This window comes from Corvus moneduloides, chromosome Z (genome assembly GCF_009650955.1).
Source record: "Corvus moneduloides isolate bCorMon1 chromosome Z, bCorMon1.pri, whole genome shotgun sequence".
Lineage (NCBI taxonomy): Eukaryota > Metazoa > Chordata > Aves > Passeriformes > Corvidae > Corvus > Corvus moneduloides.
The window spans coordinates 31,201,278-31,223,949 of record NC_045511.1 but is presented as its reverse complement, the minus strand read 5'-3'; the positions used below and the strand labels follow the sequence as shown (position 1 = coordinate 31,223,949).

Here is a 22,672-nt window from a genome sequence, read left to right as displayed (position 1 = left end):
ATAGAATTTTTCAGTATGCAGGGTTATTTGCTCTGACTACTAACAAATTTTTTTCTGTAAATTTCACAAGTTATCAATGACTGAAAACTGAGTTGACTGCAATTGAGTGATTTCATGAAAAAACAGTGCATTCCTAGATGTTATTAGGTGTTGTATTGCAACACTGGGTTTTATCAGGTGTGGTACTTCAAGATACGGTATGGTATCTCGTACATGGCCCTGCGGAGACATCGTCTTGTGCAAGTTAGAACTACGAGCAGCCACTACAAAAGAAGAGGTATCAGGAGAGCTGAAGTGTGAGCAGCCATTTTTGAAAGAGCAAGCCAAGTTTACATTGCTGTGCATACCCAGACAAGCTTGGCCTATGCCACAGCAGGGTGGTTAATGTATCTCCTGCAGGCTGCTGTGCTTTTCTTACTCATGTGCAGTATTCCTTGTCAATGCTGCTGTAGAATAATCTTCCCATCTTCCTTTGAAAGCATTCATTTGAAAATAATATCAGCCTGTTACCTTTTTTTGTAATTAGTTATTTATTGTGCACTGCATGTTACCAGAAGTATAATGAAGTGGGAGACAGAGCTACTGTCACAACGAAATTATCTACTGGCCTGACACATGCCTGACCCTTCAGATAAGGGTGCATGTTTTTGCTAAAACTGACAGTCAAGACCCTGAGTTGTAAGAGAAGAACTTTAGTAATGCCTCCAGCTCCTGCCATCCAAGTTACTTGTTAATGAGACTCTTAACTTCATTTTACCCACACTTTCCTGTTGTATTTTGTCTTGTACGATGGTATCGCTGTGAGCTATGTGGTTATATGTCAAGACCAAACTGTCCTACTCGTGTTAAAAGGGTGACAGGCACTGAACTGACCAACTAACTTAGTATTTATTGTTAGGTTCATCCACTGGTGGACTTCTGGGTAGTGGATTTAGTCAGAAGACTGCTCCATCTCAGAAGCTGGGAAATCAGTGGCAGAAGTCCCCGAAACTACAGAGTACTTCATGGCAGTCCCGGACTAAGTCCAGCACAGCAACTAAGCCCAACTACACAGTAAACTTGAGTGTTATTGCAGGACGAGAAGAAAGAGGAGTCAGAGCCCCAAGCTTTGGTAAGTTTTCTGAATGCATATTACTTGTAATGTCCCATGTTGTCTTGGTTTTTGAGATAAAACTTCAGGAGGAAACACTCTGGAATGAGTGTTGCTCCCCTTTTCCTCCATCAATGAGACAAATGGGTCACAAGGAGTGAAAGTGGGATAAAGAGACCAAACTTTTTATTAACACACAAACAAAACAGGGTAGAACAGGATAAAAAAAAAGCAAGCTCAAAATACAACAAATTCTCAGAGAGGGAACAGACACCCGGGCTTGGACCAGCCGGGGCCGCGCCTGCAGGCTCCCTGGACCGGCAAGGAGGGAAGGGAGGCAGTGAGGCAAGAGGAAGGGAAGGGAAAAAAGAACAAGAAAAAAAGCCAACAGAACCTTTTCCCAGCTAGCTGGAACACAAAGGGAACCGAGAAAAACAGCACAGCGCTCCTGAGCCGTTGGGCTGAAGGTTTCCACTGCCCCCTCGGGTCCGTGGCTCTGGCCCCGGGTCCATCTTAAAGGCACAGCGTTCTTGTGCATTGAGTGGATGGTTAAGGAATAAAGCGGCTTCATAACATCACCCCAGGACACGTGTATAGTTAGTTAGGTGTGCTGTTACCTGCAGAAGCGCTTTTAACTTCATATTTTTATTTACATTTAAGTTGTGTCTAGTAGAAAACAGAAAAACCCTTGCCAAATTTGGTATCCTGCTTTTCCAAAGCTATCCCAGTACGTAACAGACAAGCTGAAGATGGCACAAGTGTATGCAATTTTGGGCATAAAGTCTCAAGGCTGTAGTAACTTGCCCACATGCGTAGGGGTTTTGTGTCACTGGTTTAGAGTAAATTTGATCCATCTGGGGAGGCATGATTGATAATGTTGCTTCATGTTAGCCTATTTGTGATACACAGGTAAAGGGATACAGTGTTTTTCCTATCTGAAGCTAGAAGTAGCTAGTCTTGAGAAACATTGAGATTAAAATGACTGAAAATTCTTGTGCTTGAACGAGATACAGGGACAGGACCAGTCCTTTAAGGTGTTCCAACTGAATAGGCAAACCTAGAGTTACAGGGATAGGCTTGGCCTCTTTTATATGAACTTTATTGGTAAATTTTATTTTCTGGTGGTTGGTATTAGGATTATGCCTCCCTTAAACTGGCATGTAAGTGAATAGCAGGTACTTCTTTAAATTGAAATTATTCTGTTGATCCATATCTGGGAAGAGGTGTCAGGAGAGAGAGGCAGTGGGCATAGGCTGCAGCATGGGAAAGTCTGTAGAACAAGACAAAAAAATCAATTGGCACAATGAAATGCTGAAGAAAGATGGTGTAGTTCCTGTCCCTTGAAAACAGATGGGCCTCAGCTGAACAAGGATCTAACAAATATGCCTAGGTGTCATTGCTTTGAGTGAGGATTGGACTAGACAACATCCAGAGGCCTCTTCAAAGTTGAGTTATTCTACAGTTCTCTGAAATTTGTTGGCTCTGTAATGAATATTCATGTTGGTGTTTTATACCTTCATTATTTTGTGTAAGTTTTGACGTACTTAGGTGTTGACTACATGCTTTGAATGAGAATATCGAGTATATGGTTACTTGAAAAACTGCCGCGTAGTATTTGGAACTAACTTAGAGTGGAAAAATGGAGCCATTTCCAAAATCATGGATAGTTGTGTGCTCCCTCAAATCTACTCAACTGTTTTAAAAAGGAGGGCATGCAACCATTTAGTCAGAGGTTAGCATGTGAGGTTGTCTGCTCTGCTGGACTGAAAGTTTGTTAATGATCCGTTTTATTTCTATCCTTCTTAGTTTTGTGGCATCTGTCATCACAGAAGGGTATTTATCATGGTAGTGATAAATGCCATCCAAGTGAATATAAGTGCAATATATTTCCCCTGTAAATGTATTCTCCTGTGGAACTTTGCATTTAATGTTTTTTCTCCTTTCATAGGTCAAAAGCCAAAAGTTTCAGAAAATGACTTTGAGGATCTCTTATCTAATCAAGGATTTTCAGCAAAATCTGATAAAAAGGGACCGAAGACAATTGCTGAGATGAGAAAACAAGAGATGTCTAAAGATATGGACCCCTTGAAACTCAAGGTTTGTTTAACAGTGATTTTAAGTGAAAATCTGATCTTATGCTTAGAACTGCAGATAACAGAGCAGAAGGATACAATGACTAACAGAGAAACTAATGGTCATGGTTTAGAAAAGACGGATTTAGCTGATAATACAAAAATATACATTAAAAATGAGGCATGTGGGAATAGCTGTCTTCAGGGTGACCATGTACTTTCACTTTCTGGTTAACAAGTGCTGCTGCTGTCCTAAGATATTACTAGAAGGTGCAATTCTGGAGGTAGGCTGTGTAACTAGTTTGGGAGATGTTCCTTGCTGTTCAGATTTTTTTTGATGCTTTAGTCATTGATAACTTCACATATTAATACACTTCCTGTTTTGTGGTCTTTACAAACTTTTCTAAAGCACCCATAAAAACTTCAGAGGGATGCTGAAGCTTGTTTTCAGAAAGTGTCCTTCCTGAAGAGAGAGTGCATAGCTTGTATGGGTAGCTTTTAACACAAATCACCACAGATGGAAATAAGTACAGATATGTACAGATACTCTATCACTACTGGTGATAGAGGGCAGAGATTTTCATACTATGTAAGTGTTCAATGAAAACACTGCATCCCTATATCATGGCTTGAATATTGCTGTTAAAGTCTGAAAAGTTACTCTGATTGACTTTGGGGATATCTCAAAGAACACTTCCATTTGTGCACCTCTGCAGGTTGCTTAAGTAAACATGAAATATTAATATACTTGATCTTTTGCACAAAGCTTGTACAATAGAAGTTTTAAAATATATTTACACTTTTGTACAAATCAAGTAATACTTTCAATATGCATGCCCTGGCAGGGACAAGATGAATGTAATATCTAATTGTAACAGATGTTTTTAATTACTCCTGTCAGTTCTCTTGCCATTACATTTACAGGGGTTTGTAACATGTAACTGTCTCATTAATTTCTCTTGCGGTAACTGAATTTCTTCAATAAACTAGTTACAGTGAGCTATTCCCTAGTGGTAGATGCAAAATACCACTTTTGGGTGGCTAAGACAATTGAATGTGGGGAGTGAGTGCAGTTGGACAACTGTACTTGAGTCGTGATCATACAGTCTTGCAGAGAGTGAAGATTATATCTGTAGAGGCTGAGAATGCATTCACTTCTGTATATTCTGATTTTCCCAGATTCTTGAATGGATTGAAGGAAAGGAGAGAAATATCAGAGCATTAATATCCACTCTTCATACAGTGCTTTGGGAAGGGGAAAATAAGTGGAAACCAGTCAGCATGGCAGATTTAGTAACTCCTGAACAAGTAAAGAAGTACTACAGGAGAGCAGTGCTTGTGGTTCATCCTGATAAGGTGAGTGTGTTCCTCTGATCTTCTTTATTTTAGAAGGAATACAAACTGCTTTTATCACACCATACTGGTTACTGGCAAATGCCTTGCTTTTTGATCAGCAGCCTAGATGTTCTTCAGTTTGTTTCCAATGTCTTCTGAATCTACCTACTGCATTCAGGTAGCACAGTATTATTCTTGTCATCCTGACACAGCACGGAATTCAACAGAGAAGTATTAACAAATGAAAGATCCCACGAAGGTTGTACTGAGCACCAAAGTCAGTCATGCTGGGTTCTGACTGACAGTTGGCAGATTTCATGCTGTTTAGTGGAATCTGTTTCATTTCTGTGAGCTGATACTTCAAGTCTTTTAGAACTAATATGGAAATTCAGGGGCTGCCACAGCAAAACTGGTAGGAAAAACCTGCCAAACCTCATTTACTAAATCATTTTTACTTGCAGAAGTAAACTTACTAGAATGAACAGATTATTGAATGAAAAATATGTAATGAATATTGCATTGCAGTTGTCTTTTTAAAAATACTTAATGCATCCCAATGTATCAAGGTAGCTTCTTGTTCTGAGCAGTTGCATTAGATATAAAGATAAGTATTGGATATACCTGGTTTGAATTTTCAGATTTGCATTCACTGGTGAGTAGTAGTGTAAATCCTATGTTATCTGTGAGAAATGAGACAACTCTTAGAAAGATTAATTAATTGAAAACAGAAAAATCGAAAAATTACAGAAATTACAAAAATATAAAAATTTGGGATCCTATGGCTCAGTAGATGGTATGCCCCAGGAGCGCAGGGATCTGAGATCTTCTGGCTGAGACAGCACTAGACCTCAGGTAGAGAAAAAGAACTTGCAGTGCTGGGCTGGCTTTTAGCTGGTCCAAAGTCAAAAAAAAATTACTAATAGCTCCTTAATAGGAGTAGGCTTTTAACACCCAGCACCAACGTCTCCCACAGCTGGTCTGGAGAGAGCAAGAGGGGAAAAGAGACCCCCCGCCTCTCGGCTTCATCCTTTTTATAGTTTTTGCGCTGGCCCCCCCCCCCCCCCCCAGCCCACCCCCAGCCCGCCCCTTCGGTCCAAAGCGATTGGTGCTTTCCCTTTGATGGATCATCTCCGTCCACCAATGGCTCATCGTTGTCCGGGGGGGGGGGGGGGGGTGTGGTATTAGTTGAGATAAGGGGAATACAGTGCCGTCATTAAAATTCAGGTATTCAGGTTGCCATTGAGCTTGCCTGCAGAGTAATAGCTCTGTAGCTAAAAATAGCTGCTGGCTATTAAGACTGGGTGGGGTTTTGGCCTTGGAATCAGAATGCAAGTCCAACACATCTCAAAACACTTGTAAAAATATACAGTAAACACAGGAAAGGTAACTCTTACGGTGTGTAGGTGGTTTGGAGTTTGAGAAGGGGCAAGTTTGTGATTTTTAACTGGGAAAGTTTTAACTGGGAAGGGTGCAACTCTCTTAATAAACTACTTTGAACAATTGAAAACACTGATAATGGAACTGGATTTTTGTACCTGGGCTGATGGGTTAATTGTAGCATTCAATTTAAAGATAATTAACTCAAAATTAATTAATTAAAGCACTTAATATGCAAAGACCAAGCACAAATAGGGATTTCATGTATGACATTATCTTGTGTCCATAACAGGAAAAAACATAACATTTTTTGGTTTTTTAATTCCCCCTGTCCCTCAGTGTTCTTGGCCATGTGACTTCTTCCACCTTTGTGGTGGTTTTTTAGGTGTTTTCTTTAAGCCCCTTAACACATCAGGGTCAGAACACAGCTCTCTTTAAGCCGTATTTGTCTTCCTTGTTCTTTTATTCTGCCACTTATCCATTAAAGCACTCTCTAAAAGGGTGAATAAAGTACTGCAGGTGGCAAAAACTAAGCAGCAGGAGAAGGGGAAGGATACTGGAGGGGGCTCTGGGGTTTCCTTTTCATGTTGGAGAGAACCATCTTTTGGGACTGGATCTTTATTAACCACAAGGGTTGGATTGTGTTGGCGCAGAGTCAGGGCTGCTGTGAAACCGGCAGAGAATCAGGAGCGTACTATCTTTGAGTATGGAAGCAAACACACAGGAAGTGCTATGGCAGTTATATTGAGTCTTAACATCATTCACAACCAGCAACAGATTTTTCTCCAGGGAATCCCATTCAAAAGAAGTTGTCTTAAATAAGACTCAGATTTTATTGTTGTACACTACTGCAAGATCTCTCAGGAAGCAATTCCAAAAATTACTTAACTTGATTAGTAAGTAATAATAACTAAAACTATTTATGAAAAGAACAGCTTTGAAAACTGTTTTTAGTTAAGTTTCAATTATTCATGAATTGTACTGAAAGCTTGAAGATAAAGTAAGGAAACCAAGGATTTGGATTTGTTTAAATACTCATGGCAAGCTTTGGATAAGGTTGGAGAGGGTTCTGTGTCTGTAAAATTATATTCACAAAGTAGTCTGCAGCTGTTGAATAAGTGCAAATATAAAAAGAGTGGGATATTTCCTAAGTGACCTTATTCCTTATATTTTTATGCTTATGGTACCTTCTGTTTGTTTCCAGGCCACAGGACAACCTTATGAGCAATATGCCAAAATGATCTTCATGGAATTGAATGATGCATGGTCAGAGTTCGAAAACCAGGGATCAAAGTCCCTTTTCTGAAGCTTCACCTTTCACAGAACTGCTTCCAGAAACTGGAGCTGAGCATTGTTATGACTCCATTGCACCTGAGATTTATGAAGCGCTTTTCCATGATTTCAGCACAGTTTCTAGTCATGCACTTAAATGTGGGGATGTATTTTGTAAGATGTAGAGTACAAAGCATTACATAGATGCATTAAGACAAAAGCTGCTGAGTACCTGTAGAAATCACAGTCTGGGAGTAAAGGTTTCTCTTCAGTTTTGTATAAGAAAAATTGAATTTTAATGAAGCTAAATAATTCCTGATAGGCTAGTATTAGTTATAAATCATTCCAACTTAACTGATCTTTGCTGTACCTCTACCTTCCCAAATTTGTCTGTTACTTTGAGTAGTTTTGTGATTCAATTTTGATATTTGGTGCCTGTCGCCTTAGTTAGCAGCAGTGAATTTGCTTGGCTTATTTCAAACCTAAGGGTGTATATTTTCATCTGTATTTTATATAATCAATCTGATAATCAGTCTGTAAATAATGTTTTCTGGTAATATGTGTGTTCCCTACACATAGAGTAACAGTTGTTTAGTCAAAAAGACACCACATGCGGGAAAGTCAGACAGGGTTGTTCTTGATGAAATTTTTTTTTTTTTTTTCATATCATGAATCTCAAAAGAAATTTTGACTCTTAACGTCTGCATGTTCCTGCTGTTTTGTTATTTATTGCAGTACTCTGACCTGTGCTTATTTTCCTAGTTCTTTAAATGGTGTCTCTTGCTTCTGAATTCAGTGGAATGTTCCTTTTCTGATACTCTGATAGAAACAATGTTACTCTGAAACTTGAAGTGTAAGCACAAACCTTTTACTGTGCTTTGATTTGTCTGAGTATTAAATCACTCATTATCATCTGGAGAGCATTTAAAGTGCTTTAACAAACGTTTTGCTGCATGTTTTAACTTCTGTATTTTTGAGATACGCATGGCATCAGTGCATGTGAAAACATGGTGTGTCTTGGTAGACTGTTGAATTTCTGCTCACCTATTTCCATGCACTGCTTAGTGCAAGATGAGTAGAGACACAACGTGGTAACAAAACTTGCCTTGTTTTCTCATCCCTGTTCAGAAGGCACTTTTTCACTAGTGCTGGGGTGTATGATGCAAACGACCAATGACTGTTATACTCTGTGTAATAACAAAATGCAATTTTCATATCAAGTTTGAAAATGTTGAAATTTAGTGCTGGGGTATTAAATCTTCAGCAGCAGTCTCTTAATACCGTGCAGTTGGGCATTCAAGGGGATATTTTGATCACTTGCCTTTTTATATATTTTTGCATGCTTAACTGAGAGGGAAGCTGTATTATTAGCAGCTGAGCAACATCTGAACAGGAAACACAAGATTCTAATGCCACCTGAAAGGTGTGTTGGAAGAGATTTTCCACTGCTGCGCCAGCCTGAGAGCTGATGGGTTAGAGTCTGCTGAACATTTGCAATGTCTAGTCTCTAGCTCTGATAAAACACAGTTACTTATTAACCTCCGATCAAAGGTTTTGTTTGTGTATATTTGCATATATATTCAGCTGCTGTGATTTTTTTTTTTTTTTTTTAAGATGAAGCTAGGATCAGTTATGGATCAGGAAGGTTATATATTATTCATAGCTGCTGTTGTATTTCAGTTACTGCTTTGAAGCAGTCTTAAATCTCAATAGATTTCTTCATAAAAATATGTAATTTGCTGTCTGATTTAAAGTAAGAGTTAATCTTTTTTCCTTTGGACACTTCATTAATTCTTTATATATGTGTTCTGCATCCATGGAAATTAAAGGCTTCTGCTGGTAGGATAGGTTTGTGGGAGACCTGCATGGCTCTTTACAGTTCTAGGGCAAATCATATCTAGTAATAGATTTAAAAGGATAGATGCAGATATATAACAAATTTGTAGTGCTATATACAGTTGAGAGATAAAGCATTTCTGAGGGAGCTGCTTAGAATAGGGAGGGACTGCTTTAAAAACCCATGTTCATTCAGCACGTACAGGCAATTTAATTCTGAGGCATACATTTTTAATTGCTCTTTTCTTGAAATATGTGTTTAAAAAATTAAAACATGAAAATTGGGAGGAAAATACCTTCCTCTGCTGTGTGTATTTGGTAGCATTTTCTGGATGATGTCTACACTAATCTTTTTTAAATTTCTCTAGTCTCGCTTGCAAAATCATCTTGAAACATCAGAGGAGAACCTTAGATGTGATTTAAGTAAGCAGGGAAAACATGAGTGCAAGTATTTTACCTGGAACTGAAGATGTCTTGAAATTAGCTCTCTCTTTTTAAAATTATGGAAAATCAAGACGTTTGGCTGTGGATTCTTCCAAGAGCCATTACATAATTACTGAAACTTCAGTCAGGTTGACAGAGCCACTCAGCTTATTTTATGGCTTAGGCAGCTCTGGTTCTCAGTGGGGGAACTGACTGATTTCTCTGTCCTGCTCCTCTCTACATAGTTGAATTTTGCTGCTAAGAATCTGGGAGAGGCTTGGTTTGGTAAACCGATAAATCTTGACAATGAAACTACTTCAGGTAGGGTGTTTTGGTGGTTTTTTTTTTTTTTTGTAGCTGTGCCATTTATCTGTGTTACATACAAGAATGTGCAAACAATGGGGATTTCACTAAGGTTCTGTAAGCAAACTGTAATTTGGAAATTAAAAAAAGTTCAAGTGGTGAATATAAACATAATAAACTGAAGTTTTGTTTTCTGTGAAATACAAAGCAGCATGAGGACCATTAAGTGTTTCTTTGTGTAAGGCTTTTATGTTAGATACAAGAATCTGGGAAGAGGGAAGTATATTTCATATAAATGTGTATTGAGTCTTAATGTCACTTTTATAGGAGAGGGTCATTTGGAAGAAAAAGTCCAGCAGTTGTATGAATTCATCTTAAAACAGCAGAAAAAAAATGGTAGAAAATCTGGGAATGAGGGCTTTTCAACCTTTTGCATGCTTTGTACTTGGTCGTTGTCTGTCTGCTCTATGGGCTAGGAGTGCACTCAAATGATTACACACACATTTCACTGTAGCTGTATTCTTAGTGTCCACAAACTGAAAAGCTTTTAGAATGGGCTTCAGAAAAAAATAATTAACCAGTGACTTGGCTGGATTCTCTCTTTGCTAAAAATGTATATTTTCCATTCATGTTAATTCTTCACTGCACGGTTTTGAAGTGTTGAAGCTGTGCCCTGGATGCTGGACTTTGTATCTGCTTCTGCTGGCTATGAAGCTTCAAGCTGTTGCCAGCAGGTTGATACTGTGCGTACCAGGCTTTGCCTGTGGCACTTGATGTTCTCTTGTGAAGCACCTCCTTGACTCTTGCAGCAAATCGTGGTGCCTGCTGGCCCGTGTTGGTTGTTCCTCTGTCTGGTAACAGCACCTGACTAAAGTCATGCACTGTTTGCAGCCTACCAGAGCTCACTTTCCAAAAGTAAGGAGGCTGAGATGGTTATTGCAAGGAAAAAGGAAAACAGCACAAGAGAGATTAAAGGAAGAGTAGAGAAAACCACCAGGGCTCTAAAGTACATCTGAAATACTGTTTTCTAATTCTCTGTCCACTGACCTGTTGCTACCTACCTCTGCTAAAAACAGGTCTGGGCTAGCAGAGAACCTGGTTTGCAGCCTGCTTTTCCAGCCCTTTTAGAATGCTGCTGTCTGACTGTAACAGGCGGGAGTACCAAGGGTCCTTAGCTTTTTTTTCCCCCAGAAGTTTCTGTAAAGCAGGTTTAAAAAATGATTGGGCAGGTTTCCAGTAGTTACTTTTTAATTAAATTACTTGTGTTACATTGCTGTTAGATCTGGGGAGTCCAGCAACATAACTTTTAAAACGGAGATCTGTGAAGAAGAATTGGTGTGCAGAATGTGTGTGGCTGGAGTCTCTCTGATAGAAGCAAGTGGTGTATTTTATCCTTGTTGGAGGAAATCAGTTGGTGTCTTCAACCTCGGGCATGCCTGTTTGGTGTTTCCTAGTGCTGTCAGAGTTCCTTAGGAGCAGCAAAGAGTGTTAGTGGTTAGTTAGACAAAAAGCCTGGAAGGAAAAGTTCTTCAGCATTGTTAGTTGGGTCAAGTTCAGCTATTAACTAATCAATGGTAGCTTCTTCAGCTACAGTACAGGAAACAGTACAGAACAGGAAACCTCCAACAGTGCTGATGAAGTGCATATCCTTGGAACAGTGGCAGAGTCCTTGGCGTTGTACTTGTGAGGGTAGCTAGTGCTCTTGAAAAATGCCTTGTTTACCTCCATTTTCTTGGTAATTCTGGACAGTTCCTCCCATTTTGTGTTGCCAAGCACAGAGCAACAGTTTGTTTGTGAAAGCTACGGGCACAAGATTAGTATTTTGCACAAACCAAAGCAGAGTTTGAGTGTGACAGAAATCTCATCAGGCCTTTGGGGCTGCTGGGTTCTGTGCACCTTTCCACCTCCCGAGGCCAGACTGCAGTTTCCCTAGCAGTGGCAGTGTGTTTGCATACTTGCTGGCCACTGCATTCTCTGCTGCTCACAGAAGTGTTTCAGGGATAACATAAATGTGGAAACTTGTTGCTCCTTAGCTGTGTCCTTAATTGTCTAACAATAGCAGTGTAACAGCTGCTTTGTAAATAAGCTCAAATAAATCTTGTATGAGTCAGTTGACATCTTCTGTCAAGAACTTGCAGGTGATTGACCTGCGAAAGCTGTAAAAGGAATGTATCACTTCCCACTCTTTTGAGCCTGTCTCTGGTGCAGAGCAGCTCTTGCACCCAGAAGCCCAATGACGACGAGCTGGCCTCTGGTTCTGAACTTGATCAATCTTGCAATGCTTGCTTACTCTCTCTTTGGGTGAGCTTATCATGGACTACAGTTTACACTGCATTAAGCTTCCAACATATGCTCCAAAAATACGAATTCAGTAATTTTTATGAAGGATACATGTTGTCATAGAAGTTTTTATTACCAAAAGGGGATTAAGAGGCATTGTGGGAACTCCCAAAACTCTTTAGTGGAATGTACTGTATATTTGCAATGTAGATTTCTTGTAGTGATTGTCATCTCTCATAAGGTCTTGGCTTGCTCTGAGGTCCTTATTGTATTTACCTGTAGTTGTGACTGTACTTTCAATACCTGTGTTTATTTTCTGATTTGGAGTGTGTGGAAGGACAGAACAGACACTCAAGTCCTGTTTTTGCCATCTTTCAGGAAATGCAATGTACTGTGTAATTTTGCTACTAGTGAAATGAAACTTATACCTGTATGTATATAAGGTAAAATAGTCAAATTAAGCCTTGTTTAAAAGTAGATTTAATGTTTGGTACAATGTCCTTGAACAGATTATTTTGCTTTGAAATGTAGTACAATTTGACCAGTGATCAATTAAAACAAACAAAATAATTTTGTATGTTTCCTTCTTTACCAAGGGAGAAATGGCCTGAACACCCAAAGCATTTCCACTGCCTCTTCCAGAGCGATCTGCAAATGTTAGAGAAGTGGTTCTCATTACTATGTTCAGATTGTCTGAACCTGTTAGGAGCTAAGCGGCTCTTCAGAAGTGTCTCTCCTGTTGGAGAGGTGTTGCTGCAGTGTGCCCTGGGGTTTGGCAGCTGCATTTTCTAAGTGCTTGTGTTGGGTTGAGGGGGTCCTTGCACAGGATCTGGTGCAGTGCTTTTCTGTTGCCCAGGGGAAGCTCTGGCCTGAGTGTACAGCAGTAATCAAAGAGAAGAGGGCAGGAGAGAGGACTGAGCAGCCTGTAGAGATGGTGGGGGGACACATCCGGTGCTGAAGGACTGCAGATGGCAGGAATCTGAGGGAATGTGGCATGGCAAAGGGTGAGCTGCTGCTGGGAGTGTACTGACAGGGGGCCCAGAAGCATCTTTTGGCTCCATATTCTCAAACAAGAATGGGCAAGCAGGGTCTTTCATACATTGGAACAAACCACTCAGTGACATTGAGAAAGCTTATTTTAAAGTTAAAAGCACAGAAGTACAGGATTACCATTGGAGGTCCCCAAGGGGAAGGGTGAAAAACAGGAAGGTGAAGAGAATGGACAGGTATGACCAAAGAAGTACAGGTGGAAATGCATGGGACAAGAAAGAGAAGCGCTAGCAAGCAAATGCCTTTCTTTTAAGGGGAAAGGCCATTGCTACTGGATAATGTTTTTCATATTCTGCTTACTACTTTGAATAATCTGATGGGTTTACAAGAATTTATGATAGATTACACAGTGACAAGCTGCTAAAAGACCTTTCTCCATGTATCACATACAGAACAGGCTGCCACTTTTGCTGCTAATCAGTTTTTTTCTAACATGAAAAGATGCTGAAAAATGTATGGATACCTACTTCTGGTCCTTCACTGCAGCAAAGGAGGATAATGTTAGTCAAGGGCATCTTTCTCTGCCATATGAAAGGCTTTCTGGCTACTGTGACGTGTATTTAGAAAGACTTGAATTGGGAGAACACAGAAGATAGAAATCCTGAAGAGTCAAGCTAGCAAGTGTCAGTAATTGCACCAGGTAGGCAGAATGCATTACAAAGAAATAGCATGGCCATAAATTCAGTATCAAGCAAAACAAACAAAACAGAGTGAATGGGGGATTAAAAAAAGGCAGCAGAAACACTCTGTATTCTCTGGTGTGCAGAGCAGCCTGTAGCAGTCAAAGATTTCCAAGTCTGCACTTGTAGACGCCTGACCTGATTACTGTAGTGTGGGAGAGGATATGATTTGCCCTGCCTCAGCACTGCCTCTCTTACGAGGGTGAGAGGAAGACTTCTGGTAGAGTTTTGGTCAAAAATACACTGAAGAAGGGGAAATGGAGCATGCAGATAGGTGAAGACTTGAACTAGAAGGATCCCTTTTAGTACAAACTTGTAAGGAACTCCTCAACTCCTTTAATCTGTAAAGCTGCTGGGTGTTCTGGAGTGGCTTCAGCTCTGGGCACACACAAAATGAGGGCTGTGAAGTTTTCCAGTATATAACAGTGTTGGTAGACCCAAGATTTAAGTAATTGTCTGTGTGCAGGTGTTTGGGGGCTCACTTTTAATAAGGCCATTAGTAATTGGTGAACTGCAGTGCTTGTTTCTTTGCACATGGCTCTGGTGAGCAGCAGGACAGCACAAGTACTCTGTAGGAGATGGGATTGTCAGTGCACTGCCTCCCTGACAATATGCAATGGGTTCAGCACACTTCTAATGTGCAAGAGGAAACCTGAAGAAACAGCTCATCCAGCTTGCTCAGGAAGCTACTTTAAATTACAAGCCTTGGTTTGCCATTGGAGGGGTGTTGCTGTGTGTACTGTGAAACACTGAGTGTTCCATAGTTTAGTGTGTGAGTTTGGTGCTCCTGCTGGATCTGCTCCTCTCCTGACCCCTGCTAGCCCAGTCATTAATGTCAGTCTCATTAGAAAACTCAAAAATGCTGACAGCATTCCTAGAAGGTGTTAGTGGAGTGTCTGATCCAAAGACTTTCCTCTTGTCACCAGTTCCAAGATTTCACATTACTCTGGGCTTCTGAAGCTTTTAAAGCAACGGATTCACTAGACTTCATGTGGAAACTGACCTCCAGCGAAGCAGAACCAGAAACCGTCACTTACAGCAGTTAGCTACTGTGATATCTCATAGCTCTTCCTTTCTTGCTGCACACCTGCTCTGTCCACATCCTAGCTGTGGCTCACCTTAGAGGCAACTAAGGTGCCAGGTTCTGTTCTAGGCATGTATGAACCACAATAACTGGCCTCCTACATCTTTTTTCAGTGGATTGAATTAAGGCTGTTGAATCCAGTGTATATGCTATGTAATTTCATGCTGAGACATTTTTATATAGTATGGCTAAACTTGTCGGTCGTACCTTTACTGACTCATCGTGAAACCAGGGATGAATGCAGGAGTTTTATAATATTTGTTTTATTACCAACATTTTTTTCCCCCTCAACTATCTTCACTGCCCTCCCTTTTTCTTCCCCCACTCACTTCTCCTCACAAGGCTTTTCTGCTGCTCTTACCACCATGAGCCTAACACGTTATTGGACCTGGAAATTCCTCACCTGCTTCTGTGCGCCCACTGCAGCTGTTGCCCCATGTGTGCAAGGTACGAGCCTCTGTCAGACCTCTTTATTTCTTCCCTTGTGTGTGGGACCACATGAGGACCACATCTCCTGTGGAGAGTTGAACTGCAATTGTTTACCATCTTCAGATATATTAAAGGATGTTTGGGGGTTTCTTCAAAAATCTTCCTAGGAGTTCATCCAAGGGGGAGAGGCAGAAAGGATGTCAATCTGTGCTCTGCTTTTTCTAATGCAGGCAGCTCTTCTTGGCCTGTCCTTGGCCCACCAACCCTCCACCATGTATAACCCCTCGTGGTGGGTGGCAACTTCATTGCTCCCCTGAGTAAAATGCACCTGACTTCTTGTGGAATTATTGCTCGTCAGTAACCATGTTTCTTTGTTTTGATTGCCATCTGCTGGCAGAATGATGCGTTCATCACCATTTCACACACCACATAGATTTTTTTACTACTAAGCCTTTTAAATGTGTTTGTGCAGTTTGTATGTGAATGTTGCAAAAAAGGGCTGCTTTTGGACATCTGAATTCACAGGCTGACAATGCCTGAGGCAGAACTCACAGCTCTCTGGAGCTGGAAGAGCAGCAGAGGCACACAGCTGCTCTACCCGAGCTCGGCTGGGGACTGTGCGGTGCAGCTGCTCCTTTTTCCAGAGAGGGCACTGCTGTCTCCTTTAGCCCTCCAGGAGCACACAGCTCCTTTTAACTCCTACCCCATGAGAACAGGTGCTCCATTCCAAGTGGACAGAAGCAAGTAATCTATGCTGGAGGATGAGGCAGAGGAGACATGCAGCACACGAGTCCCGGAACTTTGGGTGGGGGGTTGGACACACGGACTGGAAACAGCACAGGAGAGCACGGGGCTGTGCAGTAAGCACCCAGGTAGATCCCAGGGCTGTGCACTGCATGTGCTCAGCCTGTGGTGAGCAGATGTGACCGCAGCACACACAGGGAATATTTAGAATGCAGGTACTCAGAGAGCTGCAGTGGGAGGAGGAAGGATAGACCAAAGCTTCCTGGCAGTGCGAAATGCTGTACTGTCCCAGCACCTGCTCTGAGTAAATGAGGCTGCCCTGACTGTTTGGCCCAGGCTGCTTCACCCATGTGAGGTTGTTGAGGTGACTGGGGTGAGGTTCCTGGGTGACTGCAAAGGGTACCTGCCTGCACGGTCCAGCACTACAGCCAGGGTTAGCAGCCTTAACAAGTGCTCTCAGAGAAAGGCCAATCTCTCACCAGTGTTCCTGTGCCCTACCATGAATGCCACAAAATTCATCTGGTGGGCATCTTGAATACTCAAACTCAGGTTTTGAATCAAGTTCTGTCCTGGAATATTTCCTGTATGAAAAAAAATGTCCAGAGTTTCAAAGGAAAATTGATGTGCATTTATTCATCCTTGTACAGAATGGTATAAAACTCAGCCTAACTGACAGCAATTCAAAAGGATTTGATACTAACAAGACCTTAAAAATAAAGTTTGAGTTTTACCTGGATAAATGATTGGAAACTGCATTTTAATATGATCAAGCATCTTGTGTAAGGTAAATAAAATCAGATGAGCTTCAACTTTTAATTCCATTGCTGTCAAGTGTAATGTGTCTGCTTCAACTGAGACGTGATAAATGAAGTTCTTTAATTTCAGTGCTATGCAAATAATATTAGAAGATTACTCCTGATGCTGGAAAATCAGAATCTGCTGAATTTTTCAGCAGATCTTTAGCATAGGCTGGAATTCCTGTTGCTGTCATCTGTGGTGGCATTTAATACTTCATATCCTTTTCCACAGACAGACTGAAATGCAAATACATTTCCCAAAGACATTTCTCCTAGCAGTGTTAGCAATTTCTGCAGAAGCATGCATGTTAGCAGACCATGCTCTTATCCAGAATTGTGAAATGAAGCTCCAGTTCTGCGGAGCAGTGGTGTACCTTTTTACCCCTTAACAGGACAAAGGCTGCATCAGTTTTAGTGATCCCCACTGGACAATGAACAGGAGAAGGCACACATCTACCTACTGTGCCAACCGTGTCCTCCTGCCAGACCCACCCCTGAATTTTCTCCCAGGAAGTCACTTGCCTTCAAGATAAAGAAAACCAAACAATTTTTCCTCACCTTCCTCTTAGAAATGGTTTGAGTGTTACGCATTCTCCCTCCCTACGTTGCTCTCGTGAGATGGCACCTGAAGTACTGAGTCCATCTCTGTAGTCCCCTGCATAAGGATATGGACCCGTTGGAGTGAGTTCCAAGGGGGCCACAGAGATCATCAGAGGGCTGAAGCAGCTCTCCTGTGAAGACCTGGGATCGTTCAGCATGGAAAGAGAAGGCTCTGAGATGACCTCATTGTGGCCTTCCAGCACCTAAAGGATGCTTACAAAAAGGAGGGAGAGGGACTTTTGGAAAAAGCAGTAGTGACAGGATAAGGGGCAGGAGTTTTATTGAAGCTCAAGAACCTGGACATGTCCTGGCTTCATCTGGGGCACAGCATTGCTCCTGAGCTGGCCTCTCCAACATAAGAAAAGGAAAAGAGCAAAAAGTTTGTCCTAAAAGGGACAATGCTTTGCTTGTAGCACTGGTTATTTCACCAGTATCTTGCCTTATCCCTTCCTGTACATTGCTCATTGGCATTTCACAGCATTTTCCAGGAAAATGCTTTGTGGATAATGGTTACTATTTTTCTTCTTTTTCTTGGGTACATTTAGGGAGATCTTTGTATGTATCAACCTCGCACATACTGGTAAGTTATACTTCCTTGTCTCCTGTGGGTCCACAGGATTAATTATATCATGATTATTCAGGTTTGCTGTTTCTTTGTGTAAGAAACAATTTCTTAGGAAGGAAGAGCAACACAATTGCATGAACTAAACAAAACTTACACTAAAAGACATTTGAGGCAATAGCTCAAAGAAAAAAAGCTCAAAGCCACAGGACAAGAGCAGGCACAATTTTGCTGTTGCAGCTAAGACAAGCTAGATGCAGGTGATGCATCTTAACAGATTTTGCAAAGGTGGCCAAAATCAAGCAAAGATACATTTAAGGCCTGACAACTTGAGGTCTAATAAAGCAATGTCACGAAGCCCAAGATCTGTTGTTAGTATGTGTCATGGTTTAGTATAGTCTGGGTTTTTAGTTAGAGGTCTCCATCAGCCACGGAAGTGATTCTTTGCAAAGAGGTGCTTACAGCTTCCTCTATGACCTGACAGAACCAATCAATTGGCCAGTTTGAATATTGGCGACTTTTTAAGCCACTTAGGAAGCTTGACACGCCTCTGTGATCCACATTTAAGAATGAACAAAGCACGGGAAAGCTCTCTTGCTTCTGGCTTTCAGACAGGTAACTGGGGAGCGTGTGCAGCCCAGCGGGGCCGGGCCAGGCCCTGTTCGGCCCAGGCCGGCCAGGAGAGCCATCCTGGAGCCGTGCGGCCCTGCGCCACCCACAGCCCCTCAGTGCAGGCCAGGCCCGCGGCCCTGCTCCGTGCGGGCTCCGTGCGGGCGCCGTGGCCCGGCTCCCCCCTCCAGTGCGGCCGAAATTCACCTCAGGCCGCTGCCCGCAAAGAGCAGGTGACCAACAGCGATAAGGGAATTCCAGCTGCGGGGCCGGGTGACATTAACCCTTGTAGGGCTGTAAGCTCCCTCCAGAACAGATGACGCCTGCAGACATCAATCCTCTCCCAAGTCGGAGGAAGAAGAGAGGTGGAGGCAAGTGAAGAAAACACCATAGAGACACCAAAGTCAGTGAAGAAAAAAGAGCTGAAACTCTGAGAGAGGAGAAAGAGGAGATGCTTCAAGCCTAGAAGCTGAAATTCTGTTGTAAAGCTATGGTGATGGACTATGACACATCAGAGTACCTGTTGTAATTTCATGAAAGCATGTGGGGGTGGAGCGTTCAAACTGCAATTGTGAGCAAAAGTACCTGTGCTGAAATAAGCAAATGATGAAGTAGCTGTGATTTGATGAGAAGCTTGAACAGAGAGAGATGAAAGTGATGAAGACCCTTGCTCCCAGGGAAGAAGAAGACCTCTGTTCCTAGAGATGAAGAAGCTCCCAGAGATAGGTGAAGAGAACCTTTGCTTCTGAACAGCTCAACCTTAAAATGGTACCCCATCAGCTCAAGATTGAACCCTCGAAAGCAGTTGTGGGGAAAGCTGTAAGACAAGGGAAGGGACTCTCACATGCGAGCAGAGAACCATCCTGGGTAGCTGTCTGGCTGTGACATTGAAGCCATGAGAGAACTGTTTCTTGTGGAGATGTCTCCATAGCATGAGCAAGAGAGACTCCTCTCCCTAAGTGAACTGAACAAGGTTATTATAGAAGTGGTAAACTGACTGAAAATCCCAAGGGTTGTCTTTTTACATTGTCAGTGGGAGAGGGGAGAAAGGTGGGGGGAGGAGAAGTGTTCTGAAGGTTTAGTCTGACTTTTTTTCCTTCTTTTAGGTCTGTTAATAAACTTCCTTATATTCTTTTAAGTGTTGTGCCTGCTTTGCTTTCTCCTAATTCTTATCTCACAGAAGGAAAATAAGTAAGTAATGGATATTTTGAACCAAACCACTACACTTAATTGGTGTTTCTGCCCAGTTTACAAACTGAACCTGCTACAGTATGACTGAGCTACAAGGTTACAATTTCTAGGTGAGAGAAGGCAAATCCGAGGCCTCTTTGATATGGAAGATACGAAATGTCAGAAATTCTGTTTTCAGTGATATATTTGTGGAGAACAAACAGGCACTTTACTCTGTCAGGAGTTTCCAAAAGTTACAAGGAATTAAGCCCTTAAAGTAACCTACAGTACTGTGGACTTTGCAATGGGAGGTCAATACTTCTGATAACTTAGGCAGCTTCCAAAAAATCTAAGGTTTTTAGATTTTCATGCCTTTAGTACAGGCCCTACAGGCCTATGTATTTTGTATTTTCTGATGTTTGACTGTGTCTGAAGTAATGTTTGCCCTTGTTTTACGCATCCAGTTATCAATGCTGAAGCTATTTATTTTTGGAGAAGTAAGCATGAACAAGAAAGCAGCCCAGCACCCTAGGCAAATATGTGCTGAGGCAGAGACTTGTTTTCAGATATGTGGCTTTTGCAGAACTATCTGCTTATCAATCTCTGAAACTCCAGCATCAGAGTCATCTGAAATAGTGGTGATTTATCTGTTTTTCTCACTATGGTATTTTTTGAATTCTGAAGTGGTTCCCCTGGCATTAAGCACTATGGCAGGCACGTCCCCACTTATCTTTTTAGCTACAACTCAGGTTTCCACAGCAGTGATTGGCCAGTGCTGTGGGGTCCCTGGCTTGGGCAGATGTCTCTTTGGTGACACATGCACACTGTGTTGCCTGCGCCACCTGGAATGTGTTCCCAAGCCAGGCCCAGGAGTGGGGTCACAAGACTTCATGGAGGATAGAGAGAACTTCTGTGGCATTAGGAAAGTGCAGCCTTCCCAGCAGGAGAGTTTAGTAAGAAAATTATGCTTTGCATTTCTGCTTCTTGCTAAAGGGCAGAATAAATATTGGTGTGCTAGTAAGGTCCAGCTGAGCTGTCTGAATAATCCTCTAATAAATTGTATAATAAGGAAGTGAATTCAGTGGGATATCAGCTGTTTATACTGATCTGTAATTGATCTCTAGCAAATAACACATGCATTTAGAATCTTTCTTGCTTTTAATATGGACATTTCAGCCCTGGGGACACGGAAGATGAGATGGCACAAGCCATTTCCTGCCTCTCTACTTGTAATATCACAGTTTGCATTGTCATCAGGACCAGGAGCATCCTGTGCAGTGGGAGCCACTGCTGGCCAACTGAACCCTGAGGCTCTGCATGAGCAGCATGCAGCTACACAGATTGATGTCAGGCAGAAATACCTCACTAGGCAGAATTGGTTCTGCTCCTGCTGCTGCAGGCTCAACAGGAGCTGACAAGGGAGCTGGCTCTGCATTGCTGCTGGGGGACTGTTTGCAGGAGCTTGCTCCAGGGCCGACAGAGGCTGCTGCAGGAAGCAGGGCAGCTCTGGAGTTCTGGGTACCTGCTGTGGTCTTGGATCTCTGACTTCAGAGCAGACCTTTTAGAAGCAAGGCACGTGACAGTTGGGAATCTGCACACTGCTTCCCCAGGGACCCTGAACTAGATCCACCTGCCTTGTGTGGTCTGGACCCCTGGAAGAGAGTCTTTGTATGTTTACTCTTTTGGCTGTGGGGCTATCATATCCTGGGGTTTCTGGTAAGCTTGATACAGTGTCTGTGATGTTGTGAGCCTGAAGCAGTGGAACAGCTGACCATGCAAATGCAGATCTAACAGCTCAGCATCAGAGAAGGGTTCTTCCCTTCCCCAGGGGCTGGTGTCGTGGTAATGTACCCATTTGTGCCATGGGACAATGAACTGAATAAAAGGAATCGGGTTCCTTCAACCAGCCCTCCAGGCTCTCCTTCTCCTGCTGTTTCCCCCGACATACCTCATGCTGGGGCAGGAGACCAGAGGAACCTGCCTGTTGTTGCATGTCCTGTAAATCCTGCCCCAGGTGTCTTGGAGAGGCCTGCCCCTGCTCCTCTTACTGTCACAGCAGCTAAAAAGCAAGGGACGCAATGTTCTCCTTATGGTCCAAAGCTGCACTTCTTAAGTCTTTTACGTGCCCTTCTGCAACAGACACACCTCTGTGTCGTACAACAGCACAAGAGGCCCTGCTGCTCAGCCTGGTTTTCCTTGGTACCACAGAGGGACAGGCACTTCCCACAGGCCTCCCTCCTGCTGCCCTGCCTGTGACAGCCATGCTGAGCTGCAAGGCACGACACCTTTTAAAGCTTCCCACCCACCCTCTGCTGAGGAGCTGCCCTGACGCTGGGCTTGAGGCGGCAGGGTTTGTGCCTAGCAGCAAGCACGGAGCGTGCTTTGGCCCCAGAACAGGTTTTATGTGTGTACTTTGAAGCCCTGGTGCGTGTCCGGGTGAAAGGCTTGTTGGGCTGCAAACGATGCCGAGCCCTGGGTCGACGCAGCCTGTCAGTGGGACCCAGCTGACAGCACCGCCTTCCTGTCATGCACAGCACGATCTGCCTCCTCCCGAGGCCACAGGCTCCATCTGCCAGTGAGCAGACGCCTCGGGAATGCAGAGCACGTTGCCATACACATGGCCAGCTTCACTGCTAGGAAGGCTTTATTTAGTGCCTGTGAAATGAGATAAGCCAGACAGCGCTACGTTGGTATCAGTGGACAAAAGAATTGAAAGTAAGGGCTCTGCATAACAGCAACAACAACAACAAAAAAAGACGTACCAAGTCTGATGTTAGATGATTCATAAAATAATTGGCGTTTCTGAGCGTGTCCTAATTTCAGACAAAAGTGAAAATACAACAAGATGAGCAGAAAATGATGGGTTATGCTTTTGGAACAAGGCACTTTAATTGAGCCAGATGGGCCCAGATGTTTCCTCACACTCTGACTGAAATGATCACCTATTCAGAGAGATATG

The 22,672-nt window shown here is 42.5% G+C and overlaps 1 protein-coding gene across 2 annotated transcripts in view; it reads left to right on the top strand.

Annotated features, from left to right (window-relative positions):
* GAK (cyclin G associated kinase) overlaps positions 1-12,558 on the top strand; it is a 68,263-nt gene extending 55,705 nt beyond the window's left edge. The window contains exons 25-28 of one of the 2 annotated variants that reach the window (XM_032095584.1): positions 899-1,111; positions 3,039-3,187; positions 4,342-4,518; positions 7,079-12,558. In XM_032095584.1, the coding sequence (XP_031951475.1) occupies positions 899-1,111; positions 3,039-3,187; positions 4,342-4,518; positions 7,079-7,180 (641 nt within the window). In that variant the 3' untranslated portion in view covers positions 7,181-12,558. The remainder of the gene's footprint in view (positions 1-898; positions 1,112-3,038; positions 3,188-4,341; positions 4,519-7,078) is intronic. The other variant, XM_032095585.1, reaches the window with a different exon arrangement.
* Positions 12,559-22,672: the final 10,114 nt, after the last annotated feature.